Raw genomic sequence first — 14,002 nt, forward strand, 5'->3', positions numbered from 1 at the left:
TTAAAGACAACTACTAATGAATAAACAATTTGAGTATTTACAGAAATACCTCTGCAGAAGGTCCTAACCATTTCAAAAGAGAATTAGTACTAAATATAGTACTAGTTAATATCTACTAGTTAATACTAGATAGGCCATAAAGCACAAGTCAGTTTCCAAGTTAATCCATGGTTGCTAAACCGAAGGAAGTCTGACTCTAAAGGGCAGTTGCCACATGCTAGTCACACTAGTCTCTTAAAAGACTTTTCTAGTTTGCTGTACAAATTAAAATCAAAGCAACAAGTATTTCTCATAGCTGTTAAAAATGAGAAGTCACCTTAAATCAAGCTTCTGTATCTGATCTTGAAAAGCAGGATAGCATCAATAAAGCAAGCTAATGTGTCAAATACAAAGAAAAAGAAAAAATGATATTTACTTGGTTATTGTTCCATCAATGTCTGATATGATGATTTTGTCATTCCAGTTCCAGAGATATATTGTTCCTGCACAACGGCAAGTCCCTTGGTACTGGGTTGTAATACTAAATACAACATCATTAGGGCCATCTCTGAGTTTCAACTTCGCCTTTAGAATAAATTGAAATATAGAATTTTTAGAATCATAAATAAATTCACAGAAAAAGGCTCCTATAATCTTCCTCCTCTGCTTTGATCAACTCTTCAAAAAAGTGAACCATGGTTTAACAATGGCACAATTTCACTGGCAAAGTCTGCTTTGTACTGGGTACATGTATTTGCTCCTAAGTTCTTTATCTGATTACAGCAGCACTGACCACAGCAGTAACAAAAGGAGTGTTTGACTCCTTCCTGTTTTAATTCTTGCTATTACCATAGGCTTACAGTATTAGCAAATACTATTTGCTAATATATTAGCATGTAAATAACTGATCTGTTTAGTAAACGTGTAAACAACCAAGCATGCGATGGTATTTTCTGCCTAGTGGTTGCTTTCCTCAAAATTCTTCCATGATGGAGATCATATATTTAGACAGCAGAAGGAACTTGTAAATTAGATTGAAACAAAAATAGCACACCAACTTAGATGTACAGTTAATATCCCAGGATATCCAAATTGCAGAAAGTGACTGTCAATTTTTTGGCAACATATTTTTTAAAATCAAAATACAGAATCATGATCCTTAAAAAAAGTAATAATGCAGCTGCCCATACTAGCAATGGAAAATACTTCAAATTTAAATTTAAAAAGAAAACTAAATATTGCATTTTAAGTATCCCCATTGCTTTTTTTCTACTGCTAAAAGAGCAACCCAATAGCATTTTTGCCTTTGTGAAATGTGTTTACACTTACCTTGTAACAATGAGAAAAAAAACAACTTTTACAGTCAAAGAGTAGAACTATGATACATTCTATGTGCATTGAAGGCATGCCACTTACTATTTGGTCCGAAGAGAGTCTAAGTGACTTCTTGTAAGATGGAATGTTCCCATGGGTCGGATGCTCTACTGTAGAATCTATTTTCAAGGATTCCTTCAACTCTTGTGATGCTTCATCACTAGAAGAATCATCTTCTGGAGGTCTAACATGACATCAAACAGAATAAATGTAAGCGACAGAAAAATCTTTCTTTAATGATGAAAGATTCCTACACGAGATTAATTTCTGGTTATGCCAAGGATTTACTACTAGCCTGATAGGAGAGATTAACAAAGTCCAAAGTCTAGTTCATGCCCAGAAAAAGTCAGTATATGCCTATAAGCAAATAATACTTGTAAAGCATGCTACTATTGATGAAGTTCTAAGTATTACTATGCACAGTCTAGCTGGCTCCACACATGATGAAATTAGTAAAGACATTGTCAAGTGGTCACTAATACTGTGTTGATTAATTAAGTATACTGCAGATGAAAAGGGATACTGAGAGAGTAATAGTGTCCTGTTTTTAAAGAAAAGCTGTCACAGTCACTATATTTTTAGAACTGTGATAAATTAGCAGAGTAGCTCACCTTTTAAGGTTATTCAGATTTGTTTTTCTGCTAATTAGAGATTTCAAGATTAAAAGTAGCATTTAATTTCTCTTAATTTCACAGTACATTCAGTTTCTTAAATCTTAAAGACAAAAACATTTACAAGTATCTTCGTAAAATCATGGGAAAATATAAGTGTACATATTTAGACTGAAACAGTTTTGTGCTAAATACTGCTAGTTTCCCATTACAATCTTGGGCAACTTGTATACTGTAATTAATGTCATTTTATTGTTTCAGTTATTTCATGTTACAAAAAATGCATATGGTTTAAGTTATTCAAAGCCTATTATGATTACACAAAAGAACATCAAATGATATCTCAAACAATCCCACTAGTAAATTATAGGGTGGTGGCCCATTGCTAAAGGTTACCATATATGTCTTTGTTGTTCTGTCAGTTACATAGGAATTTAAGAAGCAAAAACAATAGGATTCAGGACATAACTGTAGTGTATTTGTAGTTCCTACAATGTTTACTGCTACATTAATTTCGTTGAGTTGTTTGCCAAACACATCTGGCTTCTCTTCAATAGCTTAGAGGAAAACGTTTCTCCACAGTGAACTCCTACTGAATTCTTCCTTGAGAGAGGGAGGGAGGCAGGGAAGGGACGAAGGAGGGAAGGAGAGAGAGAAAGAGGAAGAGACTATTCAGTACACGAAATATTCTTCAGGCAGGAACACACCTACTATTAACTTGCTCTTTTATAGTTGCTGGCAGTTCATTTGCTCTTTGCGTCTCAGACTTCCCCTCTTTTGCTTCTGGTATCTAAAGCAACATGACAATAAAGAACACATTCATATTTAAGCATTTTAAAATGATCCAAGTGAACTCAACAGTTCATACGTAAGCAAATAGCTATCAGTATAGTAAATACACTACATCAAGTCTCAGAATCACTCATTCTGAGAATTATTTAACAAAAAGGTTCCCTATGAAGAAGTGATCTGTTAAAGCTTTTCAGTCTACCAAGAAAAAAAAAAACAAAACTCCATGCACCAGAAACTGAGAAATACTAGTTGGAAATGATGAATTTAGCATTAAAGGAAAGTCAATCTTTAAGCTTGTAAAAATCAGATTTTTAAAAAAGAGAAGATTTAGGACATATTCAAGGTTTAGATAACTTAGTCTAAAATGGAGCGTCTCAGCATAACATCTACTGCGCACCTACTTAATTTGTGTATAAATTCCTAAAATATATTGCAGTGACTGAAGAGTAGCTTTGACTTGACTAAGCTTATGGCTTAGAAGAAAGGGTTTGAAGAAAAATGTGAAAAAGCTGAATAAGTTGTTGAAGCAACTAGGAACAAAGAAAAATTATGTAGTATTTGAGATGAAATATTCAGAAGTAGCAATAGCTACTGCAACAGTGAGTAGCTCCCAGCTGGCAGTCAGTGACAGAGCTGTATGAGAAGTGTTCTGAGGCACTTTTGACAAATGGACTTCTAAAATCTTTTAATAGATGAGGAAAATATAAAATCGATTACCTGTTTAGTCATGCTTTCTCTCTTGCGCCAGAACCACCACCTTCCAGACTTCTTTGGCATCTTTTCTTTGACCCAAGACTCAACAGTAGCCTGAAAAAATAGGTATGTTTTTAAGTTTGTGTAGAAAAAAAAAAAAAACAGAATAAAAAAGATAAGTGTATTACTACATGCAAAATCTTTAAAGAAGTATACGTCTCATTTACCTTAGGCAAACTTTTCTGAAACACTTGCAAACTCAGAATCATTGGAGCAGCCAACGCCCAGTTATAATACCTGTTTAAAAACACATTATTGGTAAGTTATTACAAAACCCGAATAGAGGTAAATAAATACCAGTGTGCAAACTGTCCTTTTGTTGATGAAAAGATGTGTTTCCTGCCAACAACTAAAGTTTGTTGCAAGTGGAATTATTTTAACATACACACCAACATCAGTGCCGAAATGAAATCTCACTTTGATTTTGAACTAAAAGCTTGCACTAAATCTAGCTTCAAGCATTTTTCTTTATGACCAAACAGCAGATCCATCAAAAAATAAGTCAAAATGGAAGCTGAGAAATGCACTCGCTTGATAGGGTAGATTTTAAATAAGGTTCTCTAAGAACTGATTTTATGATACAGAGGACTTACCTGTTGTAAATCCTTATTACCAAATTAGGATTGTCTATGAGTCCAGGGTTCTCAGCAAATTCATGGTAAGTAATAATATGTTCCATGAACTTTTCTGCAATAGAAGCAGATTTGGATTAAAATTAGTAATACAAAATCCTAAAGTGTCTGATTAGTCTGTGTCTAGGAAAATGCTTTGTCACTTCAGAGTCTTTGCTAATTTTGCAGCATCACTTAAGATATGCTAATATGGCCTACCTGTCAAGAGCCTGACTGCCTTCTCAGTAGCAAGGAAACCCTCGTAACACTTTAACAGTCACAGGAAGTAAGAAATAAAACTAGAAGAAGGATTTGTTCTGAGCACTTATAAGATGCATGCAAATTTCACTTGATGACTTAAGAGATGGGATGATCATTAAAAAAGTAATACTAAAAATACTGATGAAAATTATGTACTACTAGAAGCTCATTCAGAATGTATACAACTTCAGTGCTGAAGTTCACATTGTTAGCACCAAAGTTAGCACAAAGACAGAAGAATCAATAGGTAAGAAAGCTAAGGGTTAACAGACATTTAGGATGGGAAAAGTAGAGCAGGAGATAAGATAGTCCAAGATAAAAAATTAGTCTCTTAATGGCTAAAAACCACAACCAAAGAAAAAACACAGGCAATTTGAAAGAATATAGTTTGTGAAGATTTATATTGGAGTAAAGAAGGAACTACAGACAGAAACAAGAGTGGTTAATCAGATGTGTAATGTGCAGCATGAAAAAGGAGATAAGCATTTCAAGACTGTGTGCTCTTGATCAACTTCAGGCTAAATTCCATAATCTCTGCTTGGCAAATACTTAAGAATTTTAGAAAATGGAATGTTTCTCAGCATAAGCTTAATTATAGGCCAAAGCTTTGTAAGGTAGAAATAATTTATGTTTTTACCATATATATATATATACACACACACACCACTTCATTTAACTGCCTGAGCTTTACTACCATTTATGATTTAGTTTCTCACGTACCTTTAGAAATCTCCCCGTTTTCATTGAGACCTCCACAAAGTGAGAGAGTAACATCAGGCAAGTCCATAGCAGAATCAGACATGCACTCTGTGCCACTATCGGCAGCAGCGCTTCCTACTGATTGGGGTGACTGAGAACCAGAAAGGGTATCTGACTCAGCCCACTGCCTGAAGCCTGGATCGGAATCACTACAGGGAAGGAAAAAAAAAAGGAAAAAAGAATCACATTTTCCATAATTATTTCACTTGCAAGCAGATGTATAGATTTTAGATTATGGAATGTGCTGTATGATTAATCAAAAATGATCTTGCTGTTGCATTTTTCTAATGCCCTGCATCATTTTACAACATAAATACATAAATTTAATAATAAAGATAAATCAGACACACACATGCAAACCCTTTATTAACCTCCATTGATAGTGTCCAGTTCTCCTCCCAACATCCATCTACATTGGGAAGTAATTACATTTCTTTTGCCTGCAACAAAACTGGATTTAAATGAGGAAAATTCCTCTACATGCTATAGCCACAGAACAATACCATGCTCCTCAGTCTTTACCAGAATGTTGTAGAATAAGAATAAGAATAGAAGGAAAAAGGATATTGCTTTATGTTTTTTAGAACACTGTTTGGAAAAAGAACTACAATAGGTTGTCTTTTAAATAAGAAAAATACCACACTGTCATCTAACATTACGATTATTAGTAACTAACAATAAAACTAAAGCTTTTTACAGTTATGTTCTCCTGTTGCTATCAATCCTGTCCCCAGACCCACAAACTGAAAAGTTCACAGGTCAACAGAAGTTAGACACTTCTTCCTTATTAGGCTGTATTTTTCCAGAATGACTGTCCTGGAAGAATTTTGTAGAGTATTTTAGAAATACCTAGAAGGCTTAGATTTCATAAAATACAAAACGAGGGAATTTTGAGACTGATCCTTGCACGAAGATTAAAAGGGATTTTTTTTTTTTGTCTGTTTTGATATTTAAAAACTAGCTGGAAAGAATGTACAGGGCATGTAAAAAATAAACTGATGTGTGTTTATCTAGAGCTAACAATATTTTCAGAACATACAGATTATACAAAGATGAAAATCTCTCAGTAATAAACTCTCACATGATGTTTCATCGTGTTTCTTGCCAAATCAGAAACCAATTTCCACAATGAGATTAGGACCAGCTTCTTCACGAACACCTAGAAACCTGAAGTCCCATTCTCTTCTTGGAGACACATCGTACGTGTAGTTGTTTACATAGTGCAACTGCAGTATAAGCCTAGGTTCATCGAATTTTAGTTTCAAGTTACCTTTTGGGAAAGTAGAGTGCTGCAACTTCAGGTTCCAAAGCCTTTAGGTCCTCCAAGTAAATATCATCAGGCCCCTGATGATGACTTCGCTTGTGCACCCCTGTTAATTTTAACAATGAAGGTTAATGAGATCCAAACGCATTAAATACAAACATAATTCTGGAAGATTCAGACTTACAGCATTTATAAATTGAAGAATTTAATTATGGTTTTAGTCAAGACTTCAAAGAGTTTCAGGAAAAAAATGAAAAGGCACATTTGTGCTTTTTCCACTACTGCCTCTATCTGGTAGATCACACTGAAGGAAATAATCAGTTTTATACCTTTCTTTTTTGAAGGAGAGTCAGTTTTTGCTGTTGGTTTTGTTTCTGGTAGAGGGTCTACCAATAGTCTGGAATGATGGTCAGCATCTAATGTTAAGGAATCCTGTGGTTCTATGATTGCAGAAGCAAGAGAATCTTTAACATCCATTTGCTTTAGAAGAGGATGAGTTCTCGGCTCAGGTTTTAGTACCGTACAGACAGAATCTTTCACTACATCATCATCTTCAACTTCATCAGAGCTGAGGATGACCCTAAAATGAGTCTTTTCTGATGGTGTAATGGTAGCTGTTCTGGGCTGTTCCAGTTTCTCTTTCTTGCTTATCTGAAAAACAAGACTCCAGTCAATACTTTCACTTCACATATTTGTTTTATTCTGATCTGAACATTAAACTTGTACTCGGGGTAATTTTGTCAGTAAGCTTGGTGCCCTGATCACAAGTAAACTGGGTAAGAATTTAAACATGTATTTTAGCAACATAAAACGTGGCCTACTGTATTGGCAATGTTCCCTACAAGAAAAGCTTTATACTAGCTTATTAGCAAGTTCCATAAAAAAACCTGGCAAGTCTTGACATGATGACACAACAGCAAGAAAAACGCATAAGCATGAATGTGATAGGGCTTATGCCATCAGCTGTCCTGTTAGAAAAAAACATATTCCGTCTATTAAGGCTATCCTTCCTCTGGAATGAACTATAGTTTATCCTAAAATAAAGGAAATCTGTTTCCAGAGTTGCTTTTGTCAGTTTCTATCTAAAAATTCAAAAATTTTACATCACTACGAAGTTTTCAATAATTACTTTGCGGATCAGCTTTTGAACTCAGTAACATCGACTACCAGGCAGCCACAAGGGGGTGCTACTTTCCTACTTCAGCTGAATTATTCTGAAGAACAGCAGCAGATTTACAAACCACTTGCAGCGCACTATTTTAAATATGCCAAAATTCGGTTCAAAAGTTTGAGACAGTAAATAACTATACCTTTGTTGATTCTGGGAATCCTCCCCATGTCCATTCCATGTGAGATTCAGATCTGAGCAAGCTCTCAGCAGGTTTAACTTCTAGTTCTGAATCACTTTTAGGGCAGACTGGCTCAGCGTAAGGGCTAGCAAATCAACAGGAACAACAAAAAAAAGCAAGAAAGCTACAGTGTTTAAAATGCATTTGTTGTGCAGCTACTGTTGGTAGAATTTTCTACAGCTTAACAGAGCTTCAATTATTCTGCAACATGGCAAGAAGCCCAGCAGTTTTCAGACAGCAAGAAATTAGGTTAAAACCAAAATCACATTAAAGGACTTCCATGGTGATCACCCTAAACAGATTCCTTCACTTTATCTGCAGTGTAGGTATAGCTCTCTCCTAAGCCCACATTCCATTAAAAAACAAACAGGAAAAAAAAAAAATGATTATCCAAAAGTACAGCAGAAGTCTGCTTTGAGTTTCTTTGTTCTATAAAGATACGGCATTTAAATTTGCTATGCCAAGACCTGAGTAACAGCAGTTTTACAAACCCAACTCACATGTGAATGAAGCAACACCAAATCCTGGTCTACAGGTGGGAAAAACAACATTAGCAAGGTAATTTAGGAGAGGCAAGGGAGATTATTTGAAAACTTCCTTCAGGCTACATGACTTATTAAAGTTCTATCTTATTCCTCCCACAGCATTTACTATCCATAAATCAGAAAAAGACCCTTTGAAATTTACTTCTAACTACTTTTAAGCCAAAAGAACTCACTCTACAAAATGTAAGAAAGGTGTGATTTCAAAAATTTCAAGATCAGTTTGCTCTTCAGGTCTTAGGGAAGAAGGGAAACACATGATGTTGTTTTGATGCAGTATTTAGCGGTTGGGAAAGGTCCAAGTCTGTCCACTCTCAAATATGGCATTTATAATTCATATTATGGAAATCCTGCTCTTTTTACACTTTGACATTCATAGTGTTTGGGGATTGCTTGTTTATTTAAATATAAACCTTGATATCGAATACTGAAAATTTTATAGTAAATCCTACAGGTATATCACTTATGTGTGAGTGTATACATACATACATATATATATATATATAAACATATAAAGTTCTTTCAAGAATTAATTAATGCAAGTATCTTATTTGAAACTTTCTGGAGGTTTGTGGAACCAGGGTTCCACAATAAGGAACAGACATTAGAAACAAGCAAATCCGATCACCTGATCACATTCCAAACAATAAGTGTTCTTAATTACATTCTACGGGACACCAGAAAATCCAAGGTAGCAGTACATTTAAGCAAGCCTACATGTGATTTAACAACATTGCTCTTTTCCAGTCTTCACTATCCAAGGACACAAAAGAAAAGTTTCCTACAGAAATTGCACTTTCTACACTGTTAGAAGAACTTAAAGTAATACACTGATGAAAATACATGCACGTATTTGTTACGAGGAGGAATATAAACTCATTTTCCTTTGGTGTCAAATAATTTGTTCTGCCTACATCACAAGTCAACTGGAAGCCAAGCAGACCTATTAACCTGTTTCTTAGCCTAATTCTTAATAATCAGCAGTACCTGCAAAAAGACTGAGCACTTCAGGGCAAAATCTGTTCCATTTCCCCTGAAGTGCAAGTTTTCCATTATCATTCTCAGAGAGAAGTCTACTCGAAAGAGTCATGCTTGTGACAGTGATCCAGTCCTGCTAACATTGCTTGTTAAAACAGGAAAATCATCAATGGTGTCAGGTAACAAATAGCCGATGGTTATTCCTTTGGTTTTATTCTAGTGAATAGGACAGTGGTTTGAAAGAAACCGTAGCGTCTCCCTGAAAGACTTGGGCTGTTACATTCACTCAGCTCCCTGCGAAGGTTCTGAAGAGCAAGAGGGCCAATCTCCAGGGGAAAAAAAAAAAAAAAAAAAAAAAGAGGCAAAAACCCCCAACCAGCCTTTCAACTTGTCCAACAAAAAAAAACCTTCCCCATTTTAAGTAAGTCATGATTACCTACCACGATGGTTAAAATGGATGCCTTGGAAGATACAGGTTTGAGTGTATAGTACACATGAAGTGTACACATGAACGTCTAGCCTTTATTAGAAGAAATGAGACCAGAGAGCCAAAAGACCATCTTCCACTTTTTCTTCATTTGAAGTTATCATTCCCTATGCTTGCCTTTTGTGATGGGAAAAATGAAACTACACCCTAAGGTATTCCTCTGCTTCAAAATGAATGTGGCTCCACTTTCAAAATTACTAAGTAGATCTGTTGATACCACTCTAATGAATAAAGTTTAATTTTAACTAAACTTTAAAACAATTTAAAAACACAACATAATTTACCACCATAAATCTGTTCATCTGTAGTGGCTGCTTCTATTTATTTTGAGTAGGCAACAATGAAGTGCCTGTTCAAAGCTAAATACTGCTCCTTAAATAAAATACCTAGCACATTTGAAGACAGTCATGGCCCCACTACATATACACACAGCCTTTAGTGCAATTAGCATCCCAAATAATTAGCATCCTATCTTGTCCCAAGGGTAAGCAAGCCTCCTGTCTCTTAAGCTTTTATCAAAGAGATTGCTCTCTGAAGTAGGAGCAAAGCTTTTTGGATTTAGGAAAGAAATCCTATGACTAAAAATGTGAATGATTTACTTAGTATCTTTCCCCTAGACTTCTGTTACCTTAAATGACTCAACTTTCTTCCACATTTGTAAAGTGTGGATTAGTAGCTAAAATTCTTCAACATGTACAGTCCAAATAAAGACTCACACTAGCCATGAAGTTTCCATTTGGGGATGGACTACTGCTCAGAGAAGCTGTGGGTGCCCCATCCCTGGAAGTGTTCAAGGCCAGGCTAGACAGGGCTTTGAGCAACCAAAGGCAGATTTGCTTTGGGACTCAAGTGAATTTATCCCTCAGATGGTACCTAAGCATTAGGATGGGTACAGCTGGTCATACTGTTCTGCGCAAAAGAAAATATACCCATATACGCTGTTGTATATAGAAAAAAAGACAAATAAGGGATTAGATTTCTCAGCACTTATATACAACTGCAGAAGTGAGAGATGTATCTAGCTGCCAGATTTGAGTCACTTCAGTTAATGCTGTGCACTTGGATAGGAAGAACACTGACATCCAAACTGACACAGGCTAACCAAGAAATGGAGAACCTACTCCCTTACGCGGCAATTTACCAACCAGTCACCCAGATACCACTGGAGATGATTTATTGTGATAGGCAGTACCTGCAGTAAAAATTTTCAAGGCTGCATTAATTAAAAGACAAGACCAGAAATCACAAACACTATATTCACAATCAAACATATCTATGCCCTGTAAAACTTTCATATGAAAACATCTCAAAGATTAACTTCTGAAGTAATCCTCTTTTTGAGATATGGTAACAGCTGAAGTTACCATATTAATTTAAAAAAAAAAAAAAGACTATTAGCTGTTCCAGATCTCCCCCCTCCCCCCCCCCCCCAAAAAAAAAAAAAACAGGTTATTATAACCTCTAATTTCTTTCACTGTATGATATATGCATTAAAGAATCTTTCTTTGGTGGCTCAGGAGAAATAATTCAATGTAAAACTTCCCTTTTCCCAGATAGATTTCCCCCCCCCCCAAAAAAAAAAAAAGGGAAATAAAAATTGTTGATTTCTTTATTATTGGAAAGCTTCTTGCTAAAAAAAAAAAAAAAAAAACGAAAAACAGACAGTCCAGACATCTCACAAGATTCACAGACAAATTGCTATAGAAGACTATCTCAATAAACATGTAAAGAAGAAAGGAGATTAGCACTGAAAGGATCTTGTCTCCTAGATATAATCTGCTAGCCTATGTTAGCTAGAGTTCGATAAACTGAAAAGAAGTACCAGCCTGTCTTGATGAAGGACTTGATGTTACAATTAACTAGATGATATAATCCATGTGGCACTGTATCATTCAGGGTCAAGCACTGTGGATGCTTTTCAACCACAAACCTTTAGGGAACATTTGAACACTACACTTATTAAGCACAATTGAGGATGTGGATGTCAGCCCAAAACATAAAAAGGAACAATAATGGGATTTCCTGTCCAACTGCTTCTGAGAGGCTTCTGTTCATTAACAAGCTATGACTGGGGGAATTGGGGAATTAGCAGGCACCAAGCATGGTGTGGTGCATTCAGACTTACTGAGGCCATGGCCCTGGAAAACACCCAAAGCAGGGAGATTATTTTTAAGTATTTTCTGAAGCTTAATCTATTCTGCTGTATGAGTAAAGAAAAATAGGCACCTGGTACACTGAGCAGCTAAAAATGCAACAATGGCCACCACACAGGGCTGACCAGTAATGGTCACCACGAACGACACCATGAAAGTATCTGCTGTGAGGTAGACTCCTCAAACTGAAAAGCAGTAAAACTAGACACTCAGAGTTGACATGAATCATAGCATGCTGATCAGCATCTGCTGCTACATACACGCCCTTCCCTATGCTCAGTGTTCAGGTAAAATTCACCTCAAGGTTTGCATCTACTTACACTAATAGAGATTAGTGTTAGAGTGGTAAAGCCAAACTTCTGAAGAATTCTCTTGAAAAAGCTCATAAATGCCCTAGTCACTAACTGAAAATTGACTGGTGAGCCTTATCATGCCATCTGTAAGAAACCACAATCAACAGATGGTGCTTCTGGTATCTCTGGGTTAGTGTTCCGGTACCTAGTAAACCCTCTGTTCTGTGCTGCAATGATCCAAGCTAAGGACCTCGCTTTACCTCAAGTAATTTGCACCTGACAAGTTCGAACTTACATACCCAGTGCTTCTGCCTTATGGCATATAAAATGTTACTAATGCTAGTGTGAGTCATGGGAACATAGGAACTTTTCGTACAGTTAATAAGATTTTGTTGAGAAAGGTATTTTCTTTCTTTGATAGTGAATTTGAGCAAGAATATTTTGTTCATGTGAGGAAAAAGACGAAAATTTGGTTTAATACATAGAGTGGAAAATTCCCCAAAGTTCCAAATAAGCAGCTTACGCCACATTGGGTATCACAGAGCTTAGATGAGTTGGATAGTATTACAGATCAAGAATTAAAAAATAATAATAAAAAGGCACATTTATTATAATCATTCATCTTTATATGCACAATGACATTACAAAGTGACTTACTTATCCAGAGGAGACCAGTCTCCATCAGATAAGGGGTAATGATCCGTTGAGTGATAAATCAAAGATTCTTTTTGTTCTTCGCCTTTTGGTGATGAATTTGAGGATCCTCTGTAGAAATAACATGAGACATTTAATAAGTCAACTGTAAGAAATCTGCATTACTAATTCAGTTAGAAAAGTGACTTTACATGCTATTAAAAATCCAAGATCTAAAGGAAGAAGTGTAGAGCTTAAAGAATTCATTGTTTGCAGCACACCTGTAAACAAGTTAATTATTACAGAAACAAATGTTTTTACATATTGCAAGTTTAAAAGGTCTCTGATACCATGTAAGTTAATACTGAACTAGGAATTCATGATAACACTCTCTACAGCCAGCTAATACTACCAAAACCCTCACTTAGACTTGCTGCTGGCCACACAATTCATCTGTAAGTTTGCATCATGGCTACACAGTGCAAATAATACAAGAAAGATGAGCCTGTAACTTCAGTGTAAAATGCAAAAAGTTATTTTAAGACATTATTATGAAAGAAAGAAGAAATATTTCCTCCATTAGCAGCATGCTTGTACTGAACCTCTTTTGGAATGCTAATGCTAATTTATCTTATGGACATAGAAAAAAAATATCATTATATATTAAAATACATAAATACTTAGATTTTACACACTTACTTAATACTGCAGCTTACTTAGGCTGTAAGCAGTTACAATGATCTCTCATTTGAGCACGTCTTTCATTTGGAAGAGTCTAGACTCTGTTAAATACTGAACTTATAAATGTATCTTAATACTAGGTATTATTATTCTTATGAAATGAGAGTCCTGATGATGAAAGCTTGGCTTGATGTTATAGCTGCAAAGACTTTTGTACACACCTTTGCACTCATTAAACTTTTCTATTATAGCTTGGTTTATACTATTTTATTCAGTGCTAAGTATCTAAAAAACAGGCAAAAGATGTTATCAAAAGACTAACAAAAGCACACTAGAAAACTATTACAGAGGGGTCCTCAATATTTTGACTTCAGAGGGTGGGCAAGATGACAAGTAGATGATACTGAACAGATTTTATTCACTACGAATTGGCCACCAAATGAGTTTACATGAAGCACCAAAAAAACAAAACAAAACACAAA

At 35.5% G+C, this 14,002-nt stretch overlaps 1 protein-coding gene across 3 annotated transcripts in view; it reads right to left on the reverse strand.

Annotated features, from left to right (window-relative positions):
- Positions 1–14,002, reverse strand: part of LPIN2 (lipin 2) — a 45,272-nt gene that overhangs the window by 8,590 nt on the left and 22,680 nt on the right. For all 3 annotated transcript variants that reach the window (XM_068671520.1, XM_068671521.1, XM_068671518.1), the window contains exons 5-15: positions 12,864–12,971; positions 7,715–7,838; positions 6,734–7,055; positions 6,411–6,510; positions 5,102–5,289; positions 4,103–4,196; positions 3,677–3,746; positions 3,474–3,563; positions 2,672–2,754; positions 1,396–1,537; positions 416–564 (exon numbers count right to left, since the gene is read on the reverse strand). In XM_068671520.1, the coding sequence (XP_068527621.1) occupies positions 416–564; positions 1,396–1,537; positions 2,672–2,754; positions 3,474–3,563; positions 3,677–3,746; positions 4,103–4,196; positions 5,102–5,289; positions 6,411–6,510; positions 6,734–7,055; positions 7,715–7,838; positions 12,864–12,971 (1,470 nt within the window). The remainder of the gene's footprint in view (positions 1–415; positions 565–1,395; positions 1,538–2,671; positions 2,755–3,473; positions 3,564–3,676; positions 3,747–4,102; positions 4,197–5,101; positions 5,290–6,410; positions 6,511–6,733; positions 7,056–7,714; positions 7,839–12,863; positions 12,972–14,002) is intronic.

This window comes from Anas acuta, chromosome 2 (genome assembly GCF_963932015.1).
Source record: "Anas acuta chromosome 2, bAnaAcu1.1, whole genome shotgun sequence".
In the NCBI taxonomy this organism is placed as follows: Eukaryota; Metazoa; Chordata; class Aves; order Anseriformes; family Anatidae; genus Anas; species Anas acuta.